Source organism: Sorex fumeus, unplaced genomic scaffold (genome assembly GCF_029834395.1).
Source record: "Sorex fumeus unplaced genomic scaffold, SorFum_2.1 ptg000038l, whole genome shotgun sequence".
In the NCBI taxonomy this organism is placed as follows: domain Eukaryota; kingdom Metazoa; phylum Chordata; class Mammalia; order Eulipotyphla; family Soricidae; genus Sorex; species Sorex fumeus.
In genome coordinates, this window is record NW_026606095.1 from 5,373,018 (window position 1) to 5,398,966 (window position 25,949).

General features: G+C 49.3%; 1 protein-coding gene and 6 pseudogenes across 1 annotated transcript in view; 6 read left to right on the top strand and 1 right to left on the bottom strand.

The window, feature by feature from the left end:
• Nucleotides 1–14,321, bottom strand: part of VPS13A (vacuolar protein sorting 13 homolog A) — a 210,696-nt gene extending 196,375 nt beyond the window's left edge. The window contains exon 1 of the mRNA XM_056118801.1: nucleotides 14,218–14,321. Within this exon, the coding sequence (XP_055974776.1) occupies nucleotides 14,218–14,317 (100 nt within the window). The 5' untranslated portion in view covers nucleotides 14,318–14,321. The remainder of the gene's footprint in view (nucleotides 1–14,217) is intronic.
• Nucleotides 14,322–15,698: 1,377 nt separating this feature from the next.
• LOC130027991 (importin-5-like) lies at nucleotides 15,699–17,813 on the top strand (annotated as a pseudogene).
• Nucleotides 17,814–18,116: 303 nt separating this feature from the next.
• LOC130027992 (importin-5-like) lies at nucleotides 18,117–19,290 on the top strand (annotated as a pseudogene).
• Nucleotides 19,291–19,818: 528 nt separating this feature from the next.
• Nucleotides 19,819–20,895, top strand: LOC130027993 (importin-5-like; annotated as a pseudogene).
• A 671-nt stretch (nucleotides 20,896–21,566) lies between these two features.
• LOC130027994 (importin-5-like) lies at nucleotides 21,567–22,423 on the top strand (annotated as a pseudogene).
• A 527-nt stretch (nucleotides 22,424–22,950) lies between these two features.
• Nucleotides 22,951–24,066, top strand: LOC130027995 (importin-5-like; annotated as a pseudogene).
• A 780-nt stretch (nucleotides 24,067–24,846) lies between these two features.
• Nucleotides 24,847–25,923, top strand: LOC130027996 (importin-5-like; annotated as a pseudogene).
• The last annotated feature ends 26 nt before the right edge of the window (nucleotides 25,924–25,949 follow it).

Genomic DNA, 25,949 nt, shown 5'->3' on the forward strand with positions numbered 1-25,949 from the left:
TATTGAGCTTCGATAAGACCCTGCAAACCACTTCTTGGAATATACCCCAAGGGCCCAAAAACACTGCAGAAATGTCATCTGCAATTCTATGTTTACCACAGCACTACACCCAGAACTTCTTTTTTAACTTTACTGAATCATGGTGAGATAGTTACAGGCTTCCATGTTTGGGTTACAATCAAACAATGATCAAACACCCATCCTTCCACCAGTGCACATTCCCCACCACCAATCTCCCCAGTATACCACCCCTTCCCCCCCCCCATTTCCTCCATGGCAGACAATATTCCCCAAATTCTCTATTTCTGGGCATTATGGTTTGCAATACAGACACTGAGAGGTCATCATGTTTGGTCCTTTATCTACTTTCATGTCCCATCCTGACCGATTCCTCCAGCCATCATTTTCTTAGTGATCCCTTCTCTATTCCATCTGCCTTCTCCCCTCCACTCATGACGTGGGCTTCCAGCTATGGAGCAATCTTCCTGGCCCTTGTATCTGGTGTCAGACTCATGTTATTTAAACTCCACAAATGAGTGCAGTCCTTCTATGTCTATCCCTCTCTTTCTGACTCATTTCACTTAGCATCTGGAGCGATAGCACAGCGGATAGGGCGTTTGCCTTGCACGCGGCCAACATGACCGACCCGAGTTCGATTCCTCCGCCCCTCTCAGAGAGCCCGGCAAACTACGGAGAGTATTCGATATGCCAGACACAGTAACAACAAAGTCTCCAATGGAGATGTTACTGGGCCCGCTCGAGCAAATCAACGATCAACGGGAGGGCCTTTTCACTTAGCATGATACTCTTCATGTTTATCCATTTATAAGTAAATATCATGACTTCATCTCTCCTAACAGCTACATAGTATTCCACTGTGTAGATGTACCAAAGTTTCTTTAACCAGTCATGTTCTAGGGCACTTGGGTTGTTTCCAGATTTTGGCTATTGTGAACAGTGCTGCAATGAACATATAGGCACAGATGTCATTTCTACTGTGCTTTTTTGCATCCTTAGGATATATTCCCAGAATTGGTATTGCAGGGTCATATGGAAGCTCAATTTCTCGTTTTTGAAGGACTGTCTATATTGTCTTCCAGAAAGGCTGGACCAGTCAGCATTCCCACCAATAGTGAAAGAGTGTCCCTTTTTCCCCACATCCACGCCACCACTGGTTGCTTTTGTTCTTTTGAATGTGTGCCAGTCTCTGTGGTGTGAGATGACATCTCATTGTTGTTTTGATTTGCATCTCCCTGATGACTAGTGATGGAGCATTTTTTCATGTGCCTTGTGACCTTTTGTACTTCTTTTCTGAGGAAACTTCTGTTCATTTCTTCTCCCCATTTTTTGATGGGGTTGGCGCACAGAACTTTTTTATTACAATCATTTATTTTTTCCAATCATTTATTTATCAATGCAAACACAAGTCACTGTCACTGTCACTACTCAAGCGGGCCCTATAACATCACCATTGTGAGACTTCTTGTTACTGTGTTTGGCATATCAAATATACCACAGGTAGCTTGCCAGGATTTGCCATGAGGGCGAGATACTCTCAGTAGCTTGCCAGGCTCTCCGAGAGAGGTGGAGGAATCAAACTCAGGTCGGCTGCATGCAAGGCAAATGCCTTACCTGCTGTGCTATCGCTAGTATCTATAATATTTCTAATATAAAGTTAATATTCCCTTTCTTGACGGCACACAGCCGCAGAGAGAGAAGAAGGGCCACATGAAGGGCTGGCTCCACAGCTCCCAGAGAAGACACCAGGTTCCAAAAAGAGCCGAGATCACCAGGAAGTCCCAGATGGGGTAGGTGCCGCATCCCGCCTCCCCCAGATGGAACCCCGGTGACCAGAAGCCTCTACAAGCATAGCTCGAGTATGCAGGAACTAGGACTTTTCCTCCAAACTGCCAGGACCATCCCGGCGGCTCCCAGATAACCTCTGATTCCGGAAGTCACGCCCACGGCCTGCCCCCCAGCGCCATCTTTACAGGACACAGCTGCAGAGAGAGAAGAAAGGCCACATGGAGGGCTGGCTCCACAGCTCCCGGAGAAGACACCAGGTTCCAAAAAGAGCCGAGATCATCGGGAAGTCCCAGATGGGGTAGGTGCCGCATCCCGCCTCCCCCAGATGGAACCCCGGTGACCAGAAGCCTCTACAAACATAGCTCGAGTATGTGGGAACTAGGACTTTTCCTCCAAACCGCGTGGCCGCTTACACGGCCGCGCGACATCTCTGTATATACAAAGTGATCAATGGGAAGTAAATCACCCAACGTTAAGTTTGGAGCACGGCCACAGCCCCAGAAGCACAAGGACTTAATGCAGAACCCAGCAGCTTGGAGCAGAAAAGTGAAGGGACTATGCGTTAATCCAGGCCATCATGTCTGCCTGGAGGGGAAAGGGTGTTGCCCCATTCGCCCTCTCCTCTCTGGAAAGAAAGATGGCGGCTGCATGGGAGCCTTGTGGAGAGCAGGTATGAGCCGGGGGTGTGGGGGCGACTAAAACCTCATGGGAAGGGGGGCGTTCTGGTCCGCCCTTCACGCCCTACCGAGGTCACCAGTTGCCCCCCACGAGCGGCTCGCCAGCACGGCCATGGCCCCACCCAGAAGCACAAGGACTTAATGCAGAACCCAGCAGCTTGGAGCAGAAAAGTGAACGGACTATGCGTTAATCCAGGCCATCATGTCTGCCCGGAGGGGAAAGGGTGTTACTCCCTTCCACCCTCCTCCCTCTGGAAAGAAAGATGGCGGCCGCATGGGAGCCTTGTGGAGAGCAGGTATGAGCCGGGGTTCTGGGGGCGACTAAAACCTCATGGGAAGGGGGGCGTTCTGGTCCGCCCTTCACGCCCTACCGAGGTCACCAGTTGCCCCAGACGAGCGGCTCTCCAGCACGGCCACGACTCCAGAGCACAGAAACCAATCTCTTAATTATCTGACTCTCAGTAGAAATACTTCCAGGGTTAATTAGTAAAATAGCGGAAATCCAAAACCAACATTTAATTCTTGAACCCAGCTGTAGAAAGCGAATCACTTCACAATGCTTTTTCAGTATGTCTGATTGGGGGGGGGGAGGGGGTAAACTCTAAATAATAGTGGTGCATCTTTTATTGAAACAATGAATCTACTCAAAGCAGATAGAGTGTTAACTAGAATTCATCTGCCTCGCAGGGACTGGGAGGGGTGGGGGGTGGGGTTTTATTGAGGTTCTTCGTGGTAAAAAATAAGTATTGGTAAAGGAAAAGGTGTTTGATATTTGCATGACTGAGAACTAAACCTGAAAGCTTTGTAACTTTTCCCACAGTGATTCAATAAATAAATAATTTTTAAAAAAGTATTATTTAAGTTTTAAAAAAAAAGTTTTAATATTCCCTTTCTTAAGATAAAACACTTTGTACTTTTATAGAACTATTAAGATTTATCTCTTTAAATTTTCTTTGTTTTGGGGCCACACCTGGCAATGCTCAGGGGTTACTCCTGGTTCTGCATTAAGGAATTACTCTAAACAATGCCCAGAGGACCATATGGAATGCTGAGGATTGAACCCAGGTTTGCTACATGCCAGGCAAGTGCCCTACCTGCTGAACTATCTCTACAACTGCCCTCTTTTAAATTTTCTTGATTCTCTTCACTCTGACTAGATTTTACATTTTTAGAATTTACATTTACATTTTACAAATTACATTTTTAGAGTTTACATGTAAACTCTAAAATGCATTAGCACAGAATTATCCATGCTGTTAATTGCTTAAATTTATATACCTCAAAAAATTTTAGTTTTTGAAAATAAAAAATTCATTTACAATTTTGTGTAATTTCAGATCATTTCTATTCATTTATCCATGTATAGGTGTCACCAATTCCACACACACAAAAAAAAAGAAATGAAAGAAAGAAAAAGAAAAATCTCTCCCATGTGTGGGGAAAATATAATAGATGCAGAGTAAAAGAAAAACATATGCTCAAAGTCATGAACTGAGCTAATGTAGGGTGGGTGGAGTTGGGAGGTCACTGGGGCACTGATGGAGGGAAGCAGACTCTGGTGATGACTGATCTTGGAGTGATGTAAAAAATGATTCGCAGTGTTGTAAATTCTGGTACCTCAATAAATATGGTTTTGAAAAAGAATAAATACACTGTCACTGTTCTCCCATTGTTCATCGTTTGCTCGAGCGGGCCGAATAATGTCTCCATTGTAAGACTTGTTGTTACTGTGTTTGGCATATCCAATAAGTCATGGGTAGCTTGCCAGTCACAGGTAGCTCACAAGTATCTTCCAGGCGAGATACTCTCGGTAGCTTGCCCAGCTCTCCAAGAGGAGCAGAGGAATTGAACCCGGGTCGGCCTGGTCAGCCGTGTCCAAGGCAAACGCCCTACCCGCTGTGCTATCACTCCAACTATAATGTATATATCGAAAAATTTCCAGTTATGATTTATAAGCTCATCTTTATCTTTCAACTTAGTTTAGGATTTCATGTTTGAAGTTATAAGCTCTGAACACCAAAGTTAAATATTAGTACGTATATTAAAACAATAATATGCTAATATGAAGCTAACTAGGTACCATCAAAACTTCAAGTTATTAGGGATACCATAAGAAAAAAGAAACAAAAGAATTACCTAGTATTGCTAGGAAGTGTCTGAAATTTAATGACAATAAGAATTAACCACTAACAAAGGAAGGTCAGAAACAACAAGCCAGAAAACACACATGCACACAGACACACACACAGACACAAACACACATAGAAAACATACACACACACACACCCCACCTAGACATAAAGTATAGAAAAATCAAAGAGAAAAGCAACTCTAACATGATCTGGCAATCCTATTTATAAGCATTTATCTAAAGGATATGAGAACAGCCAGCAGAAAAACATTTTCACTTCCATGCTTACTGACACAACTCACAATAGCCAAGATACGGAAATAACCTATTAACAGAGGAATGAGTCAAGACGCAAGGGTCAGAGAGATCATACTGGGGTTTAGGCACTTATCCTGTATGCTAGCAACTCCAGTTCAATTCCTGGCACTGCATGGGTCCACCAAGCACCACTAGGAGTGGCCTATGGCCACAAAGTCAGGAGCAATCACTGGGAATATTCAGGTATGATGCCAAAATAAAACTAAACAGAAAAGGTAATACGTGTGTATATTTGTATACGTATTTATATGTGTGTGAATATCTATGCACATATACACATAACATTATGTGTGATACAAAATAAAAAGTTAAGAGAAAAATCTTGTCTTACAAGTGAGGCCAAAAAAAAACAACCAAGTGAGGCCAAGGGATTCCTGACACCATTCAAAAAAGGGTTCTCCTGGGCCAGGGAGAAAACAAAGTCTGGAGCACATGCTTTGCATGCTGGACACCTAGATTCTACCTCTCCTGTTACATGGTCCTACAGAGTGCTGCTGAAAGCCCCTAGCCAGGAACAGCCCATGAGTGCCACTAAGTGTAGCCCAAAGCACAAAACAAAAATCAGCCCAAAAATCAAAAAAGAAAATCTTGGTATCTTCAGGGATATAATTGGACATGTAGGTTATTATAACTAAGTGATGTAAGTCAAAGACAAATGTTAAATATTGGATAATATCTTACACATGGAATAAAAAAGAACTTAATTCAAAATAGAAGCCTCTAGGAGTTTTTCAGTGGAGTGTCTGGGAGTTTCTATGTACAATATCATGCCATCTGCAAAAAAGTCTGTCTCCTTCTTTGTCAGTCTGAATTCCTTTGACACCTCTTTCTTACCTAACTGCTATAGCAAAGACTTTCAATATCAACTAGCAATCGTGAAAATAGCACAGTGGGTAGGACATTTGCTTTGCATGCAGCCCACATGGCCAAACAGAGTTCAATTCCTCTGCCCCTCTTGGAGAGCCTGGCAAGCTACCGAGAGTATCTTGCCCACATGGCAAAGCCTGGCAAGCTACCCGTGATGTATTCGATATGCCAAACACAGTGACAAGTCTCACAATGTTACTGGGCCCGCTCGAGCAAATCGATGAACAACGGGAGGACAGTGACAGTGACAGTGACAGTGACTAGTTAAATTTCTTCAGTCTCCATTAAGTTGAGAGTTTTCATCATAAATTGCTAAATCTGACTAAGATTTTTCTGCATTTATGGAAATAATTATATGGTGTTTGTCCTTTTTATTAAAATGTGCATCACAATAACTGATCTACATATGTTGAACCATCCTTATGTTCATGGGATGAAGTCCATTTCGTTGTGGTGTATAATATGTTTAGTGTATGATGTGCCTTTTGATAATACTCTTAAGAAGCTTGTGAAAACCATCTGTTTATATGAGGTTTATTTGGGGGCTCTTTGTTATACTGGTGTGTCTCTGTGCCACTGAATTAAACATGTTGAAATGGTCACGACATAGACAAAACCAACAGAAACAACCGTGCTGATTCAGACCACAGGACAATGGTGAGCAGAGAGGCAGCAGGAGATGACAGGAATCAAACAGGAGGGAGCCATATGTACTGTGGCAGAAGGATATTGGTACTCCGAGGACGGCTGTGCTATGACAATACAAACTTTGAAGAAGAAAGAAACAACCTCAAAAATATTGTTTTGTCACTGTAGACTTTTCACATAATGTTAGTCCAATTTAAAAGAGAGAAAATGTGAATGGTAAGCATGAATAAAAGGGTATATTTTACAGTAATTGTCAAATGGGAAACAGGTGAACATAAATAAATAAATAAATACCCTAAAGAAACTTGCCCGTAGGCCTCCCTGGAAAGAAATGTTGAACTTTCTTAGGGGGGAGAGAAATCAAAGGACTTGAAGCCATGTTGGCGTGACTGATGCTCCAAGATCAATTCTGGGCATCAATCCCTCTGAGGAAAGTCTGGCAGCAGCCCCCAACTGCAGCCCTTTACCAGTCCTATTACTGCACAGCCAGGCCAAATAACACCTGCAAGGGCCTCTGAGGCCCCTGAGCAACACACAAGCTCCCTAGAAAATAAACGAGCTTTAAGAAAAAAATAAAATCTTATAGGTCAGCTACTGACATCAACTATAAAAATATTTGAGGGGCAGGGGATTATACAGCATGTGGTGTGCCTGCCTTGCACACAGTCACCCCAGATTTGATCAGCAGCACCAGCATCCATCCCACTTGGTCCTACAAGCCCTGCCAGGAGTGATCCCTAAGCACAATGCCAGGAGTAAGCACTGAGTACAGCCGGGTGTAATAAATAAATAACATTAAAGCAGAATAACTTAAGGTAAAATAAAGCCTTTCATTTTGCCTGATTTTAAATCATAAGAAAATTGTTAAAAATAATATCAATACTTCTTTGTGTTATAATAGATAAGTGAATAGATAATACAGATAACAGATGAGTGAAATAAAAGCCATCAATGTTTTAAGAGACAAGAGAGGGATGAAATAAAATCTTTTTACAAAATACCTACACTATCTACAAAGCAGTAGGGGGTCTTTCATTAGTTTTAAATGTATTTTGCAACCACTTAAAAATTTCAAATAAAACAAGTAGTGGATCAACTATTAAAACATAAAACCAGAGAAGGCCAAAAAAGTTGGGGCAGGGACTAGATTTTAAGAAATTCAGAAAGGCATTTGAATGGAACTTTAAGGGAGAAAAGTTAACTAAAACTTTGTGATTTTAACAAATTTTCACAAGTCAAAAAAAATTTTTTCCAGACACACAATAGAGAAGAGCTATAATAGGCCTAAGTCCACTAATTCAACTATATCAATAATCACTTTAAAATAAAAGTGAAAGATCAAGCCAGAGCAATAGTACATCTGGTTAGGGTGCTTGCATTGCACATGGCAAATCTGAGTTTCAATCCCCGGCACCCCATATGTCCCCTGAGCACCGCCAGGACTGACCGCTGAGCACTGCTGGGTGTGGCCAAAATACAAAACAAAAACTAAAAACTAATAAATGGGAATGGTCTAGGGACTAGAGAGATACCACAGGAGGTAATGTCTTTGCTCCAGACGTGGCAAATCCAGGTTCCATCCCAGACACCACATATGGCCAGCCAGGAGTGAGACTTAGTACAGAGCCAGGAGTAAGCCCTTAGTAGAGCCAGGAGTGGTCCAAACACACCTCCTCCCTTCCATCCTCCAGAAAAAAAGTGAATGGTCTGGGGAGGAGATATGTTATGTACAGGAAGTAAGAGACTGGTCATTGCAGTCACATCTGCTACAACCCTGGTTCAACTCCGCGCACTGCATATGGTCTCCCAAGTACTGCCAAGGGTCATTCCTCAGCAAAGACCACAAAGAACCCCCCAGCACAACAGGTATGTAATAAAGTTATATCCTGTACAAAAAAAATAGTCCCAAAATCTCTTTTGTTGTTCTTGCTTTTGGGGTACACCCAACAGGTCCGTCATGTGCCAAAGCTAGGGCCTTACCCACAATACTGACATGCTGGTTCCCAATTTAGGGGAGAGTGTTGGAGCCACATCTGGCTGCTCAGGATGTACTGACTCTGTGTTCTGGGATCATTCCTGGTGGTGCTCTGTGGGCAATATGCATTGCCAGGGATTAAGTTAAGGTCTTGCTGTGTGCAAGACAAGCACTTTAACCCCTGTACTGTCTCTCCAGTCCCCCTTCTATTTGATTTCTGAAGGAATTTGAAAACTGGTCCCCAGTTTCAAATTCTTAATGCAAGATATTAAATTATAGGGATGGAGAGAAATGACGACTCAAAGGCCTGGAGCATAAGCTTTGGGGGCTTATGCCTTGCATTCAGTCGACCTGAATTCAACTCTTAGCACCCCATGTGGTCCCCCAGCCCACCAAGAGTGATCCCTAAGTGCAGACCCAGGAGTAAGCCCTTAGTACTGCCACCTGTTCACCCCCCTCCAAAAAGAAAAAAGAAAAGAAAAGAAATTATCCTGGGAAAGTTTTCAAATTCCTTAAGAAGTCAAATAGAAGGGGAACTGGTGAGAGACAGTACAGGGGTTAAGGTGGTTGCACACAGCAAGACCTTAATTCAATCCCTGGCACTGCATATTGCCCACAGAGCACCACCAGGAATGATCCCAGAACACAGAGTGAGTACACCCTGAGCAGCCAGATGTGATTCCAACACTATGCCCTAAAAAAAAAAAATAGTCAAATAGAGGGTTAAGGGGATGGATTAAAGGAACGGGGCACATGCTTTGCTTGAGAGCCATGATTTTAGGGCTGAAATGATAGTATGGCAGGCACGGCACTTGCCTGTCACGTGGCCGAGAAAGTTCTATCCCTGGTATAGTGTTCCCTAGGCCTGTCAGGAGTGATTCCTGAGGATAAAGGTAGGAGTAAGCCCTACGCATCACTGAGTGTGTCCAAAAAAAAAAAAAAACCCACAAAACCCTAAATTTAAATCCCCAACACCATATGGATTCCAGTACGACAGGATGTGGCCCAAAGAAGAAAAAAAAATGTCAAATATAATTAGGTTCAAAGATGTACCTCAAGGGTAGGATGCATACCTCATTATGTTCGAAGCCCTAGGTCTAATCCATAACAGCACATACATATACAAACAAATGTCAATTATTAGTTACAGTATGACCTAGCAATTTTACAACCTGATCTATATTCAAAGATATTTGAAACATGTCCAGAAGATACTTGTACATAAATGCTCACCACAGCATTAACTATAAAAGCCAAAAGGTAGAAATAACTTAAACATCAATCAGTTCATGAAAGGAAAATAGAAACAAAATGTACAACGGAATATTATATAGTCATTGAAAGAAATACCAGAGCATGCTACAATATGGATGAGCCATGAAAATATGTTGCTTTGGAATTAAAAATACTAAAAGCAAAAGGTCACCCAGATGATTCCTTCAATGTAATGAAATTTACAGAAAAACCAAAGTGTTAACAACCTCCTCTCCCAAAAAAGCACAACAACTTTAATTACTATTTTTAAAAAATTAAAGTATTGACTTTGGGGGCTTTTTTGTTGTATCTTTGTCTGCTTTTTGTTTTGGGGGATCTTTGGGGCCACACCCAGCAGTGCTCAAGGGTTATTCCTGGCACTATGCTCAGGGATCTCCTGGCTCTGAGAAACAAATATTGTGCTGGAAATTGAAACAGGGTCCATCCCATATAAAGCAAGTACTTTAACAGCTGTATTATCTGTCTGGCCTAATTTCTATTTCTTTAATAACAATACCAAGTATTAGTGAAGGTGCAGCACAGGATATGCTGATGAAACTGCAAGACGGTACAGTCACTTTGAAAAGCAGTTATCGTTTCATTTAAACTACTCAGTGAATGAGCCTGCAACACAGTCTCTGGTCTTTACCCAAGAGAAATTAAAAGTGTCCACATAAAAATCTGTAATGGATGCCTTATCGCAGTTCTATTTATAATGTCCCTCAAGAGAAACATCCTTCAAATGGTGAACATACAGTGCATCCATGCAATGGAATGCTACTCAAAAATGCAGCCATGAACTACTGATGAATAAATGACAAATGTGGTCAACTCCCACATCTATTTTGTGTAAGAAGTAGAATGAAACTAAGACAAAAAGAAGTCAGCTTCCACACAGCACTGTTGACTTGGTGCGGCAGAAAGAGCAAAACTGCAGGGAAGGAAACACGTTTCCTTTAACAGGTGTTTGAAGAACAGGATTGGGTGTGGTGGCCTAGAGCAGCAGAGCGAATCTGCAGGGGGTGCTGGTGGAACATTAGGGTCACAACTCTGGTGGCAGATACAAGCATCTTGGCATTTTTCGTGACAGAAAAATTCTACATGACAGCATAAGTGTAGATTAAATTTTATGCAAGTCAAAAATTACACTGCACAAAACTGCACTTCAAGAGTGAAAGCAACCTTACTCTATGGAGCAAAGAATACTACAAGAAATATTCTCTAGACTTTCTTCTGAGGTAGGTAGAAACGAGTTTTGTTATTTTACTTTGTAAGTGGGCTGGAGCGATAGCACAGCGGGTAGGGCAGTTTGCCTTGCACACAGCCGACCCAGGTTCGATTCCTCCGCCTCTCTCGGAGAGCCAGACGAGCTACTGAGAGTATTCCGCCCACACAGCAAAGCCTGGCAAGCTACCCGGGAGGTATTATTCCATACGCCAAAAACAGTAACAAGAAGTCTCACAATGGAGATGTTACTGGTGCCCGCTCGAGCAAATCAATGAACGGGAGGACAGTGCTACAGTGCCACTTTGTAAGTTAGAAGCAGCACAGATTAAACAATCTCCAAAACTAGGAAGGTATGCTGACCTAGCATTTACGTGCTTAGTTCCTGTATTCTGGCCTTATCAAGGTACTAGTTACCACTAATAGTAACAAAAGGTTCTATCTATTTATTACATATTAAAACTAATAAAGGAAAAATCAAGTATTTTAGGAGAAAGCTAAGTGTAGAATAAGAGATGCTCTCCATATGTGCATCAGTGCAGTTACAAACACGTACACAAATTTATACAAGCACATTTTACAATAATATTTAGCTTTAACTTTGGCATCACAGAGTCAAATACCCTATGACTTCAGTCATGCAGTGTAGAGAAACTAGGCCAATTTTCTTGATTTAAAAGAAGCAACTTTTAGAATACCAAACCAGAAGGAAAGGGGGGAAAGATGGCTAAATCGGATACGAGATTAAGTGAAGACAGAATTAAAGGCTAGTGCTGAGCTGAACAGAACAGACCCTGATGCAGCATGAATAAACTGAACTTTTACAATGAAACTCACTGTTGCAGTGCAGTTACATCAATATAAAGCACTGCATTTCTGATGAGTACATAAAAGAAATAAGCAGGAGACTAGAGAAAGAGCTCAGTAAGTTGAGCACACACTGTCCATGCAGGAAGTCTAGGTTTGATCCCTATGCATGGCTCCCCGACACTTCCTGCAGCTAGGTCCCCAGCAGAAAAAGTCCATAGCACCAATGGCTGTGTCTTGAAGACCACAAACTAAGGGTGTAATACAAAAAGAAAAAAAAGAAAAGAGAAAAAGAAAAAGCAGAGGAAGACAGTGAAGTATTAAAAGAGAGAGGGGGTGGGGGCTGAGCAACTGGAAAGACAATATAACAGGTAAGGCTCGCACTTTGCACGCTGTCAACCTGGGTTCAATTCCCAACACCTCATATGGTCCCAGGAGCAATGCCAGGAGAGGTCACTGAGCCCAGCGCCAGGAATTGAGTCCTAAGCACCGCTAGGTGTGGCCCAGAACTTTTAAAAATTAAGAGGCTCAAAATAATGCAGAGCATCAGAATAAAAAGAGTCAAGAGACACAAACCAGCCTGCCAGCAGCCCCCCCCCCCCCCACTGAGACTAAGCATCTCCCCCATCTGGTGCAGGTCTGAGATGCTGAACAGAAGGAAAGGTGCTTCTCAAAATACTCAAGTCATTCATTCTGACCCACAAAACCTCAGGCTCAAGTCTTTTTTAATTCAGGGCCACACCCGGTAGGGCTCAGCACTATACTCCACTCTGGGAGGGGGTCAGGGTAGCCGGCGTGGTGCCAGGGATGGCAAGCTGAGCGCCTTCCCCACTGAATCTGGGCTCTGGCCCCAGGCTCAGAACCTTCTGCTATTTCCACAGCTCTGCGGGAAACACCGGAGAGACGGAGTCAGCAACCCAAAGCAAGCCTTGCACCATCCAGTGTGGCCATGATATCCAAAGTTTCAATATAATAATACCCAATTATTCACAACATATTCACAAAATCTAAACAAAAGCCGAACGTCTAAAATGAAACAACAGCTTTTATTCGGGGTCATGGATCTGCCCACATTGCAGCATCCTGTCAGCAGGTGGAACCCAAACTGGTTCCCACTGAGGTTCTTTAGGCGTGGGGGGTGGGGGGGGAGGTAGCTGAGGGGTGTTGGGCCACACCCTGCGGTGTTCTCAGCCCATTCCTGGCTCTGAGCTCAGGGGTTATTCCTGGCTGAGCTGGGGTCACTCCTGGTGGCTTGGCACTCGGGTCACTCCCGGCTCTGTGCTTTGGGGGTCACTCCCGGCTCTGCGCCCTGGGGTCTCTCCTGGCAGGACTAGGTTCACTCCTGGCAATGCACGGACCACTCCCGGACTCTGCGCTCTGGGCCACTCCTGGCGGGGCTAGGGTCACTCCTGGTGGCTTGGCACTCAGGTCACTCGCGGCTCTGCGCTTTGGGGGTCACTCCCGGTTCTGCATTCTGGGGTCACTCCTGGCTCTGCGCCCTGGGGTCAGTCCTGGCGGGGCAAGGGCCACTCCCAGATCTGCAGGGCTCGGGTCACTCCTGGCGGTGCACGGATCACTCCCAGCCTCTGCGCTCTGGGCCACTCCTGGTGGGGCTAGGGTCACTCCTGGTGGCTTGGCACTCTGGTCACTCGCGGCTCTGCGCATTGGGGGTCACTCCTGGCTCTGCGCCCTGGGGTCACTCCTGGCGGGGCAAGGGTCACTCCCGGATCTGCAGGGCTAGGGTCTCTCCTGGCGGTGCACGGATCACTCCCCGACTCTGCGCTCTGGGCCACTCCTGGCGGGGCTAGGGTCACTCCTGGTGGCTTGGCCACTCAGGTCACTCGCGGCTCTGCGCTTTGGGGGGGTCACTCCCCGGCTCTGCACTTCTGGGGTCACTCCTGGCAGGGCGAGGGTCACTCCTAGGAATGCTCGGGTCAGTCCCGGCTCTGCGCCCTGGGGTCACTCCCGGCGGTGCACGAGTCACTCCCCGGCTCTGCGCCCTGGGGTCACTCCTGGCCGGCGGGGCTCCGGTCACTCCCGGCACCGTGCCCGGGTGTCACTCCGGGTTCTCTGCTCTCGGCGGGGCTCGGGCCGGCTGGGCCGCGTGCGGGCCGGCCCCAGGTCGCTCTGACCACGAGTCCGTCCTCGTTATCGCCGGGGGCCAGGCGGGGTGCGGAAGGCGGGCCCGGAGGCGCCCCGGAAAGGGCCGGGGCTGGGGGGTGGGGTGGGCACCCCCCACCACCACCCGGGGAGGCAGCGAGGACGAGCCCGCGAGCCCCCCCCCCCACAGCGCGCGGTCCCACCGCCCCACGCCCCGCACCCGCCAACCCCGGGGACGGCACCTGTCCCGCGCGCCCCCCCCCCCACGTCAGCGTCCCCCAGTGCCGCGGCCCGACCCCCGCCCCCCACCCCCCACCGAAGCAACGGCTCGGGCGCCGCCACGGGCCCCTCAGGAGGAGAAGGCGGCGGCGGCGGCCCCCGGCGAGCGCGGCCGCGCGGCGGCGACTCACCTCCCCAGATGCCCAACGACAGCTGGGACGTGTCCAGGTCCACCACGTAGTCGCCCAGGAACCGGTTGAGCACGTCCACGACCACCGACTCGAAGACCATCTCGACGGCGGCGGGCGCGCCGCGCTGTCCAACGCGCTCGCCGGGCTCGTCGGCTCCAGGGCGGCCGCGAACCGCGCCACCCGCCCCCCAGCGGCCGCCGCGCAGCCCGGCCCACAGCCCGCGGGTGAGGGCGGAGGCGGCCGCTCGCGGCTCGGCGCGTGCGCAGCTCGGGGCGGAGCGAGCGGGGCGGGGCGGGGCGAGCGGGGCGGGGCGGGGCGGGGCGGGGCGGGGCTGGAGCCGGGACTTGTTGCGCCTGCGCTCTCCCTTGCCTCGCGCGGCGGCGGCCCCGCCTCCTGCCCGTCACCTGGCAACCGCGACTTCCGGCCACGCCCCAGCCGGCTGGCCGGGCGGCAGTTGCGCGCCTCTCGCTGCAGCCGTTCGCAGTCCAGACGGTGGCGGCCGCGCGTGACTCGCGGTGACGAGGTGGCTGCTCCGGCGTTCTGGCCCAGAACTCTGTTCCTAGGCGAAGAGAGCGCCTGCTGGGCAGCCGCCAACGTTGCCAGGGGGAGCGTTGGCGGTCGCGCCCGTCCGGCCAGCCCGAGTGTGCAAACGCCTTTAAACCGTCGCGCCGGCTCCTCCGAACTCGAGCTCGAGCGGGTGGCTCGCCCGCCGTGTCGCTAGGGGGCTTGGGGGTCCGGCTACAAGAGTCTCCACGTGTGCTGCCTCCTCGATCCTTCCCTCCTGCCCACCCCCCGCCCCCCGACTGCTCCTCAGGACGCGCCCGACCGCGGACACCCGAGGAAGTGCAGGAAGACGGGAGCACCTGCCGCCTCGCCTCGCCTCGCCCCGCCGGGTGGGCTGCTGGGGACCCGGCAGGTGCGGTGGTCGCAGGTGCGCCCCTGGCCCGCGATCCTCCTTGGAGCTTTGTCTCTTGGCCAGGCCAGTAACTCCACTCGTGACTTTCTACAGGGTCCTTATCAGTTACCAACTCCCTTTCCGTACAGATTCTCTTCTCCGGAAGGCTCACAATTTTGCCTCCCCAAGTTGAATGACCCCCCCAAAAAAGTGTAGTCTTGTTTTTACGTGAGTTTATATGTTGCTCTCATACAGTTTTGCGTTTGGAGGCCCATTACTAAGTCACCAGTGTAATCTCTTGGTTTGGAGTATAGTGATGACCTTGTGGTATGTGGGCAGCAATCGTGGTGTTTTTTTTTTGGTTTTTTTGCTCCTAATCTTCATTCCTCCGACTGCACATAAGCGTCCCCGGTGTGTTATCAGTGTCCCCTTAACAACAAAACCACTGGAAGCAGCTGCACGTCCACAAAGATGTGCCAGAAGATGACCACTTACTGCTGGCAGCTTCACAGAGCCCAGTACCTGTCTCAGTTAATGGCTTGACAGTTTTAAACAAGAAGTTCTTTGGACATGTGTCATCTGGTGAATGAAGAGAAGAGACCCATGGAAAGGAGACCCTGGAAAAGTTAGAAACAGTCTTAACTCTGGCATGCAAGTGAAACTGTCAGTCTATACCATCTTTGTGAAAGTAGTTTGTAGGGATCCAGGAGAGAGTGCCTGTGTCAGGGGACCTTACAATTGAGGTGGGAGGAGGGAACATGCTTTGGACAGGGGAGGGGAGGGAGGAGGGAACATGCTTTGTACAGTGGAGGAGAGTTGAGGAAACATGCTTTGTACAGGGGAGGAGACGGAGGAGGAGGGAACATGCTTTGTACAGGGAAGGGGAGGGAGGAGGAGGGAACATGCTTTGTACAGGGGAGGGGAGGGAGGAGGAGGGAACATGCAACATACAGGGGAGACGAGTTGATGAAACATGCTTTGCACAGGGGAGGGGAGATGAGGAAACATGCTTTGTACAGGGGAGGGGACCTAGAAGGGAACATGCTTTCTAAAAGGGAGGGCAGGGAGGAGGGAATATTCTCTATACAGGGGAGGGGAGAGAGAATGAGGGAATATGCTTTGTAAAGGGGAGGAAGGAGGGAACATGCTTTGTACAGTGGAGGGAGGGAGGAGGGAACATGCTTTTTTCAGGAAGGGGAGGGAGGAGGAGGGAACATGCTTTGTACATGGGACTGGAGGGAGGAGAGAACATGCTTTGTACAGGGGACAGGAAGGACGGAACATGCTGTGTACAGTGGAGGGAGGGAGGAGGTAACATGCTTTGTACAGCGGAGGGAGGGAGGAGGAAACATGCTTTGAACAGGGGAGGGGAGGGAGGAGGAGGGAACATGCATACAGGGGAGGGGAGGGAGGAGGGAACATGCTTTGTACAGCGGAGGGAGGGAGGAGGAAACATGCTTTGAACAGGGGAGGGGAGGGAGGAGGAGGGAACATGCATACAGGGGAGGGGAGGGAGGAGGGAACATGCTTTGTACAGGGGACTGGAGTGAAGAGGGAACATACTTTCTACAGGGAAGGGGAGGGAGTAGGGAGCATGCTTTCTACAGGGGAGGGGAGGGAGGAGGAGGGAACATGCTTTGTACAGGAGAGAGGAGGGAGGAGTGAAGATGCTTTGTACAGGGGAGGGAGGAAGGGGGGAACATGCTTTGTACAGGGGAGGGGAGGGAAGAGGAGGGAACATGCTTTGTACACGGGAGGGGAGGCAGTTGGGAACATGCTTTGTATAGGAAAGGGGAGGGGGGAGGAAACATGCTTTCTACAGGGGAGGGGAGGGAGGAGGGAACATGCTTTGTACAGGGGAGGGGAGGGAAGCAGAGGGAACATGCTTTGTACAAGGGAGGGGAGGGAGGATGCAACATGCTTTGTAGAATGGACGAGATTTGAGGGAAATTTCTCTGTACAGTAGATACAAGGAGAAGGTGTTACCGTGCTTTGATCAGCTACTTCTGTTTATTGTCAAACTAATATGTCCGCATAGACCCTGGCCAGACAGACAGCGGGGATTGTGCATCTTGGATGATGTCATCGAGCACTGTAGTCCATCTTCGTCTAAATATGCAGAGTATTTCTTACAGCCCATGCTGCAGTATGTGTGTGACAACAGCCAGGAGGTCCAGCGGGCGGCCACGTATGGCCTGGGTGTCATGGCGCAGTATGGTGGCGAGAACTACAGGCCTTTCTGCACAGAAGCCCTCCCGCTGCTGGTAAGTCAATCAGTCCACTGTTTCGGAGACCAAAGGAAACATCAATGCTAGAGAAAACTGTAATTCAGCATTCGGGACAATTATGAAGTTCAAGCCCGACTGTGTGAACGTGGAGGAGGTCCTGCCCCAGTGACTCTCTTGGATCCCTCTGCCCGAGGACAAGGAGGAAGCTGTCCAGGCCTTCAGCTACCTGTGCGACCTGTTGGAGGTCAATCATCCCATCGTCCTTGGCCCTAGAAATACCACCCTGCCCAAGATATTCAGCATCATCGCAGAGGGAGAAATGCATGAGGCCATTAAACACGAAGACCCCTTGCAAATGCCTGGTTAACGTGGTTCGCCAAGTTCAGACTTCTGGAGGAGTATGGACAGAGTGCATAGGCCAGCTCAGCCCTGAGCAGCAGGTCGCTATCCTGGAGCTCCTGAACTCAGCTTGAAGGGCCTTAACCGCACCACCAGAAACTAATTCCAAATTAACCTTAACCATTTTGTTAACAAAAAAATATGCATTGTACAGGGGAGGGAAGGGAGGAGGGAACATGCTTTGTACAAGGGAAGGGAGGGTGGATGGAACTATCTTTGAACAGTGGAGGGATAGAGGAGCAAACATGGTTTGTACAGGGGAGGGGAGAGAGGGAAGATGCTTTGTACAGGGTGGGGGAGTGAGAAGGTTACATGACCATGGGAGTGGAGGGAGGAGGGAACATGCTTTGTACAGTGGAGGGGAGGGAGAAGGGAACATGCTTTCTACAGGGTGGGGGAGTGAGAAGGTTAAATGTCCATGGGAGTGGAGGGAGGAGGGTACATGCTTTGTACAGTGGAGGGAAGGGAGGAGGGAATATGCTTTGTACAGGGGAGAGGAGGGAAGAGGAGGGAACATGCTTTATACAGGGGAGGGGAGGGAGGAGGTAACATGCTTTGTACAGTGGAGGGGAGGGAGGAGGGAACATGCTTTGTACAGGGAAGGGGAGGGAAGCAGAGGGAACATGCTTTGTAAAGGGGAGGGGAGGGAGGAGGGAGCATGCTTTGTCCATGGGAGTGGAGGAAGGAGGGAAGATGCTTTGTACAGTGGAGGGGAAGGGGAGGGAAAATGCTTTGTACACGCGAAAGGAAAGAAGAGTAGGGAACAGGCTTTGTAGAATAGAGGAGAGTTGAGGAAAATTTCTCTATTCAGGAGCTACAAGGAGAAGGTATTACAGTGCTTTGAACAGCTACTTCCGTTAATTGTCAAACTAATATGTCCGCATAGACCCTGGCCAGACAGACCATGGGGATTGTGCATCTTGGATGATGTCATCGAGCACTGTAGTCCATCTTCATCTAAATATTCAGAGTATTTCTTACAGCGGATGCTGCAGGATGTGTGTGACAACAGCCAGGAGGTCCAGCAGGCGGCCGCGTATGGCCTGGGTGTCATGGCGCAGTATGGTGGCGAGAACTACAAGCCTTTCTGCACAGAAGCCCTCCCGCTGCTGGTAAGAGTCATTCAGTCCACTGTTTCAGAGACCAAAGAAAACATCAATGCTAGAGAAAACTGTATTTCAGCATTCGGGACAATTATGAAGTTCAAGCCCGACTGTGTGAACGTGGAGGAGGTCCTGCCCCAATGGCTCTCTTGGATCCCGCTGCATAAGGACAAGGAGGAAGCTTTCCAGACCTTCAGCAACCTTTGTTACCCCTTGGAGGTCAATCGCCCCATCATCATTGGCCCTAGCAATACCAACCTGCCCAAGATATTCAGCATCATCGCAGAGGGAGAAATGCATGAGACCATTAAACACGAAGACCCCTTGCAAACGCCTGGTTAACGTGGTTCGCCAAGTTCAGACTTCTGGAGGACTATGGACAGAGTGCATGGGCCAGCTCAGCCCCAAACAGCAGGACGCTATCCGGGAGCTCCTGAAATTCGCTTGAAGGGCTTTATCCGCACAACCAGAAATTATTTCAAAATTAACGTTTTCCCTTTTGTTTAAAAAAAACATGCATTGTACAGGGGAGGGAAGGGAGAAGGGAACATGCTTTGTACAGGGGAGGGGAGGGAGGAGGGAACATGCTTTGTACAAGGGAGGGGAGGGAGGAGGGAACATGCTTTGTACAGGGCAGGAGAGGGAGGAGGAGGGAACATGCTTTGTACAGGGGAGGGGAGGGAAGAGGAGGGATCATCCTTTGTACAAGGGAGGGGAGGGAGGAGGTAACATGCTTTGTACAGTGGAGGGGAGGGAGGAGGGAGCATGCTTTGTCCATGGGAGTGGAGGGAGGACAGGAAATGCTTTGTAGAGTGGAGGAGACTTGAGGAAACATGCTTTGTACGGGGGAGGGAGGAAGGAGGGAATATGCTTTCTATAGGGGAGGGGAGGGAGAAGGATGGAAAAATCTTTGTGCAGGGGAGGGGAGGGAGGAGGGAACATGCTTTGTACAGGGGGGGAAGGAAGATGAGGGAACATGCTTTGTACAGGGGAGCGGAGGGAACAGCAGGGATCATTCTTTGTATAGGGGATGGGAGGGAAGAGGAGGGAACATGTTTTGTACACGGGAGGGGAGGCATTTGGGAACATGCTTTGTACAGGAAAGGGGAGGGGGGAGGGAAGATGCTTTCTACAGGGGAGGGGAGGGAGGAGGGAACATGCTTTGTACAGGGGAGGGGAGGGAAGAGGAGGGAACATGCTTTGTACAGGGGAGTGGAGGGAAGAGGAGGGAACATGCTTTGTACAGGGGAGGGGAGGGAGGATGGAACATGCTTTGTAGAATGGACGAGATTTGAGGAAAATTTCTCTGTACAGTAGATACAAGGAGAAGGTGTTACCGTGCTTTGAACAGCTACTTCCGTTTATTGTCAAACTAATATATCCGCATAGACCCTGCAAGACAGACAGCGGGGATTGTGCATCTTGGATGATGTCATCGAGCACTGTAGTCCATCTTCGTCTAAATATGCAGAGTATTTCTTACAGCCGATGCTGCAGTATGTGTGTGACAACAGCCAGGAGGTCCAGCAGGCGGCCACGTATGGCCTGGGTGTCATAGCGCAGTATGGTGGCGAGAACTACAGGCCTTTCTGCACAGAAGCCCTCCCACTGCTGGTAAGAGTCATTCAGTCCACTGTTTCAGAGACCAAAGAAAACATCAATGCTAGAGAAAACTGTATTTCAGCATTCGGGACAATTATGAAGTTCAAGCCCGACTGTGTGAACGTGGAGGAGGTCCTGCCCCAATGGATCTCTTGGATCCCGCTGCACGAGGACAAGGAGGAAGCTTTCCAGACCTTCAGCTACCTGTGCGACCTCTTGGAGGTCAATCACCCCATCGTCATTGGCCCTAGCAATACCAACCTGCCCAAGATATTCAGCATCATCGCAGAGGGAGAAATGCATGAGGCCATTAAACACGAAGACCCCTTGCAAACGCCTGGTTAACGTGGTTCGCCAAGTTCAGACTTCTGGAAGACTATGGACAGAGTGCCTGGGCCAGCTCAGCCCCGAGCAGCAGGACGCTATCCGGGAGCTCCTGAAGTCCGCTTGAAGGGCTTTATCCGCACCACCAGAAATTATTTCAAAATTAACGTTTTCCCTTTTGTTTAAAAAAAACATGCATTGTACAGGGGAGGGAAGGGAGAAGGGTACATGCTTTGTACAGGGGAGGGGAGGGAGGAGGGAACATGCTTTGTACAAGGGAGGGGAGGGAGGAGGGAACATGCTTTGTACAGGGCAGGAGAGGGAGGAGGAGGGACCATGCTTTGTACAGGGGAGGGGAGGGAGGAGGGAACATGGTTTGTAAAGAGGAGGGGAGAGACAAGGGAACATGCTTTGTACAGGGGAGGGGAGTGAGAAGGGAACATGCTTTGTCCATGGGAGTGGAGGGAGGACAGGATATGCTTTGTACAGGGGAGGGGAGGGAGGAGGGAACATACTTTGTACAGTGGAGGAGAGTTGAGGAAACATGCTTTGTAACAGGGGAGGGAGGAAGGAGGGAATATGCTTTATACAGGGGAGGGGAGGGAGGAGGATGGAACAATCTTTGTGCAGGGGAGGGGAGGGAGGAGGGAACATGCTTTGTACAGGGTGGAGGGAAGATGAGGGAACATGCTTTGTACAGGGGATGGGAGGGAACAGCAGGGATCATTCTTTGTACAGGGGATGGGAGGGAAGAGGAGGGACCATGCTTTGTACACGGGAGGGGAGGCACTAGGGAACATGCTTTGTACAGGAAAGGGGAGGGGGGAGGGAACATGCTTTCTACAGGGGAGGGGAGGGAGGATGGAACATGCTTTGTAGAATGGACGAGATTTGAGGAAAATTTCTCTGTACTGTAGATACAAGGGGAAGGTGTTACCGTGCTTTGAACAGCTACTTCCGTTTATTGTCAAACTAATATGTCCGCATAGACCCTTGCCAGACAGACAGCGGGGATTGTGCATCTTGGATGATGTCATCGAGCACTGTAGTCCATCTTCGTCTAAATATGCAGAGTATTTCTTACAGCCCATGCTGCAGTATGTGTGTGACAACAGTCAAGTGCTCCAGCAGGCGGCCACGTATGGCCTGGGTGTCATGGCGCAGTATGGTGGCGAGAACTACAGGCCTTTCTGCACAGAAGCCCTCCCCCTGCTGGTAAGAGTCATTCAGTCCACTGTTTCAGAGACCAAAGAAAACATCAATGCTAGAGAAAACTGTATTTCAGCATTCGGGACAATTATGAAGTTCAAGCCCGACTGTGTGAACGTGGAGGAGGTCCTGCCCCAATGGCTCTCTTGGATCCCACTGCACAAGGACAAGGAGGAAGCTGTCCAGACCTTCAGCTACCTGTGCGACCTGTTGGAGAGCAATCACCCCATCGTCATTGGCCCTAGCAATACCAGCCTGCCCAAGATATTCAGCATCATCGCAAGAGGGAGAAATGCATGAGGCCATTATACACGAAGACCCCTTGCAAACGCCTGGTTAACGTGGTTCGCCAAGTTCAGACTTCTGGAAGACTATGGACAGAGTGCGTGGGCCAGCTCAGCCCTGAGCAGCAGGACTCTATCCGGGAGCTCCTGAAGGCCGCTTGAAGGGCTTTATCCGCACAACCAGAAATTATTTCAAAATTAACGTTTTCCCTTTTGTTTAAAAAAAACAAGTATTGTACAGGGGAGGGAAGGCAGAAGGGAACATGCTTTGTACAGGGGAGGGGAGGGAGGAGGGAACATGCTTTGTACATGGGAGGGGAGGGAGGAGGGAACATGCTTTGTACAGGGCAGGAGAGGGAGGAGGAGGGAACATGCTTTGTACAGGGGAGGGGGGAAGGAGGGAATATGCTTTGTACAAGGGAGGGGAGGGAGGAGGGAACATGCTTTGTACAGTGGAGTAGAGGGAAGAGGTGGGAACATTCTTTGTACAGGGGAGGGGAGGGAGGTGGGAACATGCTTTGTACAGTGGAGGAGAGTTGAGGAAACATGCTTTGTACAGGGGAGGGAGGAAGGAGGGACTATGCTTTGTACAGGGGAGGGGAGGGAGGAGGATGGAACAATCTTTGTGCAGGGGAGGGGAGGGAGGAGGGAACATGCTTTGTACAGGGGGGGAGGGAAGATGAGGGAACATGCTTTGTACAGGGGAGCGGAGGGAACGGCAGGGAACATGCTTTGTACAGGGGATGGGAGGGAAGAGGAGGGAACATGCTTTGTACAGAGGAGGGGAGGGAAGAGGAGGGAACATGCTTTGTACACGGGAGGGGAGGCAGTTGGGAACATGCTTTGTACAGGGAAGGGGTGGGGGGAGGGAACATGCTTTGTACAGGGGAGGGGAGGGAGGAGGGAGCATGCTTTGTACAGAGGAGGGGAGGGAAGAGGAGGGAACATGCTTTGTACAGGGGAGTGGGGGGAAGAGGAGGGAACATGCTTTGTACAGGGGAGGGGAGGCAGGATGGAACATGCTTTGTAGAATGGACGAGATTTGAGGAAAATTTCTCTGTATAGTACATACAAGGAGAAGGTGTTACCGTGCTTTGAACAGCTACTTCCGTTTATTGTCAAACTAATATATCCGCATAGACCCTGCAAGACAGACAGCGGGGATTGTGCATCTTGGATGATGTCATCGAGCACTGTAGTCCATCTTCGTCTAAATATGCAGAGTATTTCTTACAGCCGATGCTGCAGTATGTGTGTGACAACAGTCAAGTGCTCCAGCAGGCGGCCACGTATGGCCTGGGTGTCATGGCGCAGTATGGTGGCGAGAACTACAGGCCTTTCTGCACAGAAGCCCTCCCGCTGCTGGTAAGAGTCATTCAGTCCACTGTTTCGGTGACCAAAGAAAACATCAATGCTAGAGAAAACTGTATTTCAGCATTCGGGACAATTATGAAGTTCAAGCCCGACTGTGTGAACGTGGAGGAGGTCCTGCCCCAATGACTCTCTTGGATCCCGCTGCAGGAGGACTAGGAGGAAGCTGTCCAGAACTTCAGCTACCTGTGCGACCTCTTGGAGGTCAATCACCCCATCGTCATTGGCCCTAGCAATACCAGCCTGCCCAAGATATTCAGCATCATCGCAAGAGGGAGAAATGCATGAGGCCATTAAACACGAAGACCCCTTGCAAACGCCTGGTTAACGTGGTTCGCCAAGTTCAGACTTCTGGAAGACTATGGACAGAGTGCGTGGGCCAGCTCAGCCCAGAGCAGCAGGACGCTATCCGGGAGCTCCTGAAGGCCGCTTGAAGGGCTTTATCCGCACAACCAGAAATTATTTCAAAATTAACGTTTTCCCTTTTGTTTAAAAAAAAAAGTATTGTACAGGGGAGGGAAGGAAGAAGGGAACATGCTTTGTACAGGGGAGGGGAGGGAGGAGGGAACATGCTTTGTACATGGGAGGGGAGGGAGGAGGGAACATGCTTTGTACAGGGCAGGAGAGGGAGGAGGAGGGAACATGCTTTGTACAGGGGAGGGGGGAAGGAGGGAATATGCTTTGTACAAGGGAGGGGAGGGAGGAGGGAACATGCTTTGTACAGGGCAGGAGAGGGAGGAGGAGGGAACATGCTTTGTACAGGGGAGGGGAGGGAAGCAGAGGGAACATGCTTTATAAAAGGGAGGGGAGGGAAGAGGAGGGATCATCCTTTGTACAAGGGAGGGGAGGGAGGAGGTAACATGCTTTGTACAGTGGAGGGGAGGGAGGAGGGAGCATGCTTTGTCCATGGGAGAGGAGGGAGGACAGGAAATGCTTTGTAGAGTGGAGGGGTGGGAAGAGGGAACATGCTTTGTACAGTGGAGTAGAGGGAAGAGGTGGGAACATTCTTTGTACAGGGGAGGGGAGGGAGGTGGGAACATGCTTTGTACAGTGGAGGAGAGTTGAGGAAACATGCTTTGTACAGGGGAGGGAGGAAGGAGGGACTATGCTTTGTACAGGGGAGGGGAGGGAGGAGGATGGAACAATCTTTGTGCAGGGGAGGGGAGGGAGGAGGGAACATGCTTTGTACAGGGGGGGAGGGAAGATGAGGGAACATGCTTTGTACAGGGGAGCGGAGGGAACGGCAGGGAACATGCTTTGTACAGGGGATGGGAGGGAAGAGGAGGGAACATGCTTTGTACACGGGAGGGGAGGCAGTTGGGAACATGCTTTGTACAGGGAAGGGGTGGGGGGAGGGAACATGCTTTGTACAGGGGAGGGGAGGGAGGAGGGAGCATGCTTTGTACAGAGGAGGGGAGGGAAGAGGAGGGAACATGCTTTGTACAGGGGAGTGGGGGGAAGAGGAGGGAACATGCTTTGTACAGGGGAGGGGAGGCAGGATGGAACATGCTTTGTAGAATGGACGAGATTTGAGGAAAATTTCTCTGTATAGTACATACAAGGAGAAGGTGTTACCGTGCTTTGAACAGCTACTTCCGTTTATTGTCAAACTAATATATCCGCATAGACCCTGCAAGACAGACAGCGGGGATTGTGCATCTTGGATGATGTCATCGAGCACTGTAGTCCATCTTCGTCTAAATATGCAGAGTATTTCTTACAGCCGATGCTGCAGTATGTGTGTGACAACAGTCAAGTGCTCCAGCAGGCGGCCACGTATGGCCTGGGTGTCATGGCGCAGTATGGTGGCGAGAACTACAGGCCTTTCTGCACAGAAGCCCTCCCGCTGCTGGTAAGAGTCATTCAGTCCACTGTTTCGGTGACCAAAGAAAACATCAATGCTAGAGAAAACTGTAATTCAGCATTCGGGACAATTATGAAGTTCAAGCCCGACTGTGTGAACGTGGAGGAGGTCCTGCCCCAATGGCTCTCTTGGATCCCGCTGAACAAGGACAAGGAGGAAGCTTTCCAGACCTTCAGCTACCTGTGCGACCTGTTGGAGGTCAATCACCCCATCGTCATTGGCCCTAGCAATACCAACCTGCCCAAGATATTCAGCATCATCGCAGAGGGAGAAATGCATGAGGCCATTAAACACGAAGACCCCTTGCAAACGCCTGGTTAACGTGGTTCGCCAAGTTCAGACTTCTGGAAGACTATGGACAGAGTGCCTGGGCCAGCTCAGCCCCGAGCAGCAGGACGCTATCCGGGAGCTCCTGAAGTCCGCTTGAAGGGCTTTATCCGCACCACCAGAAAT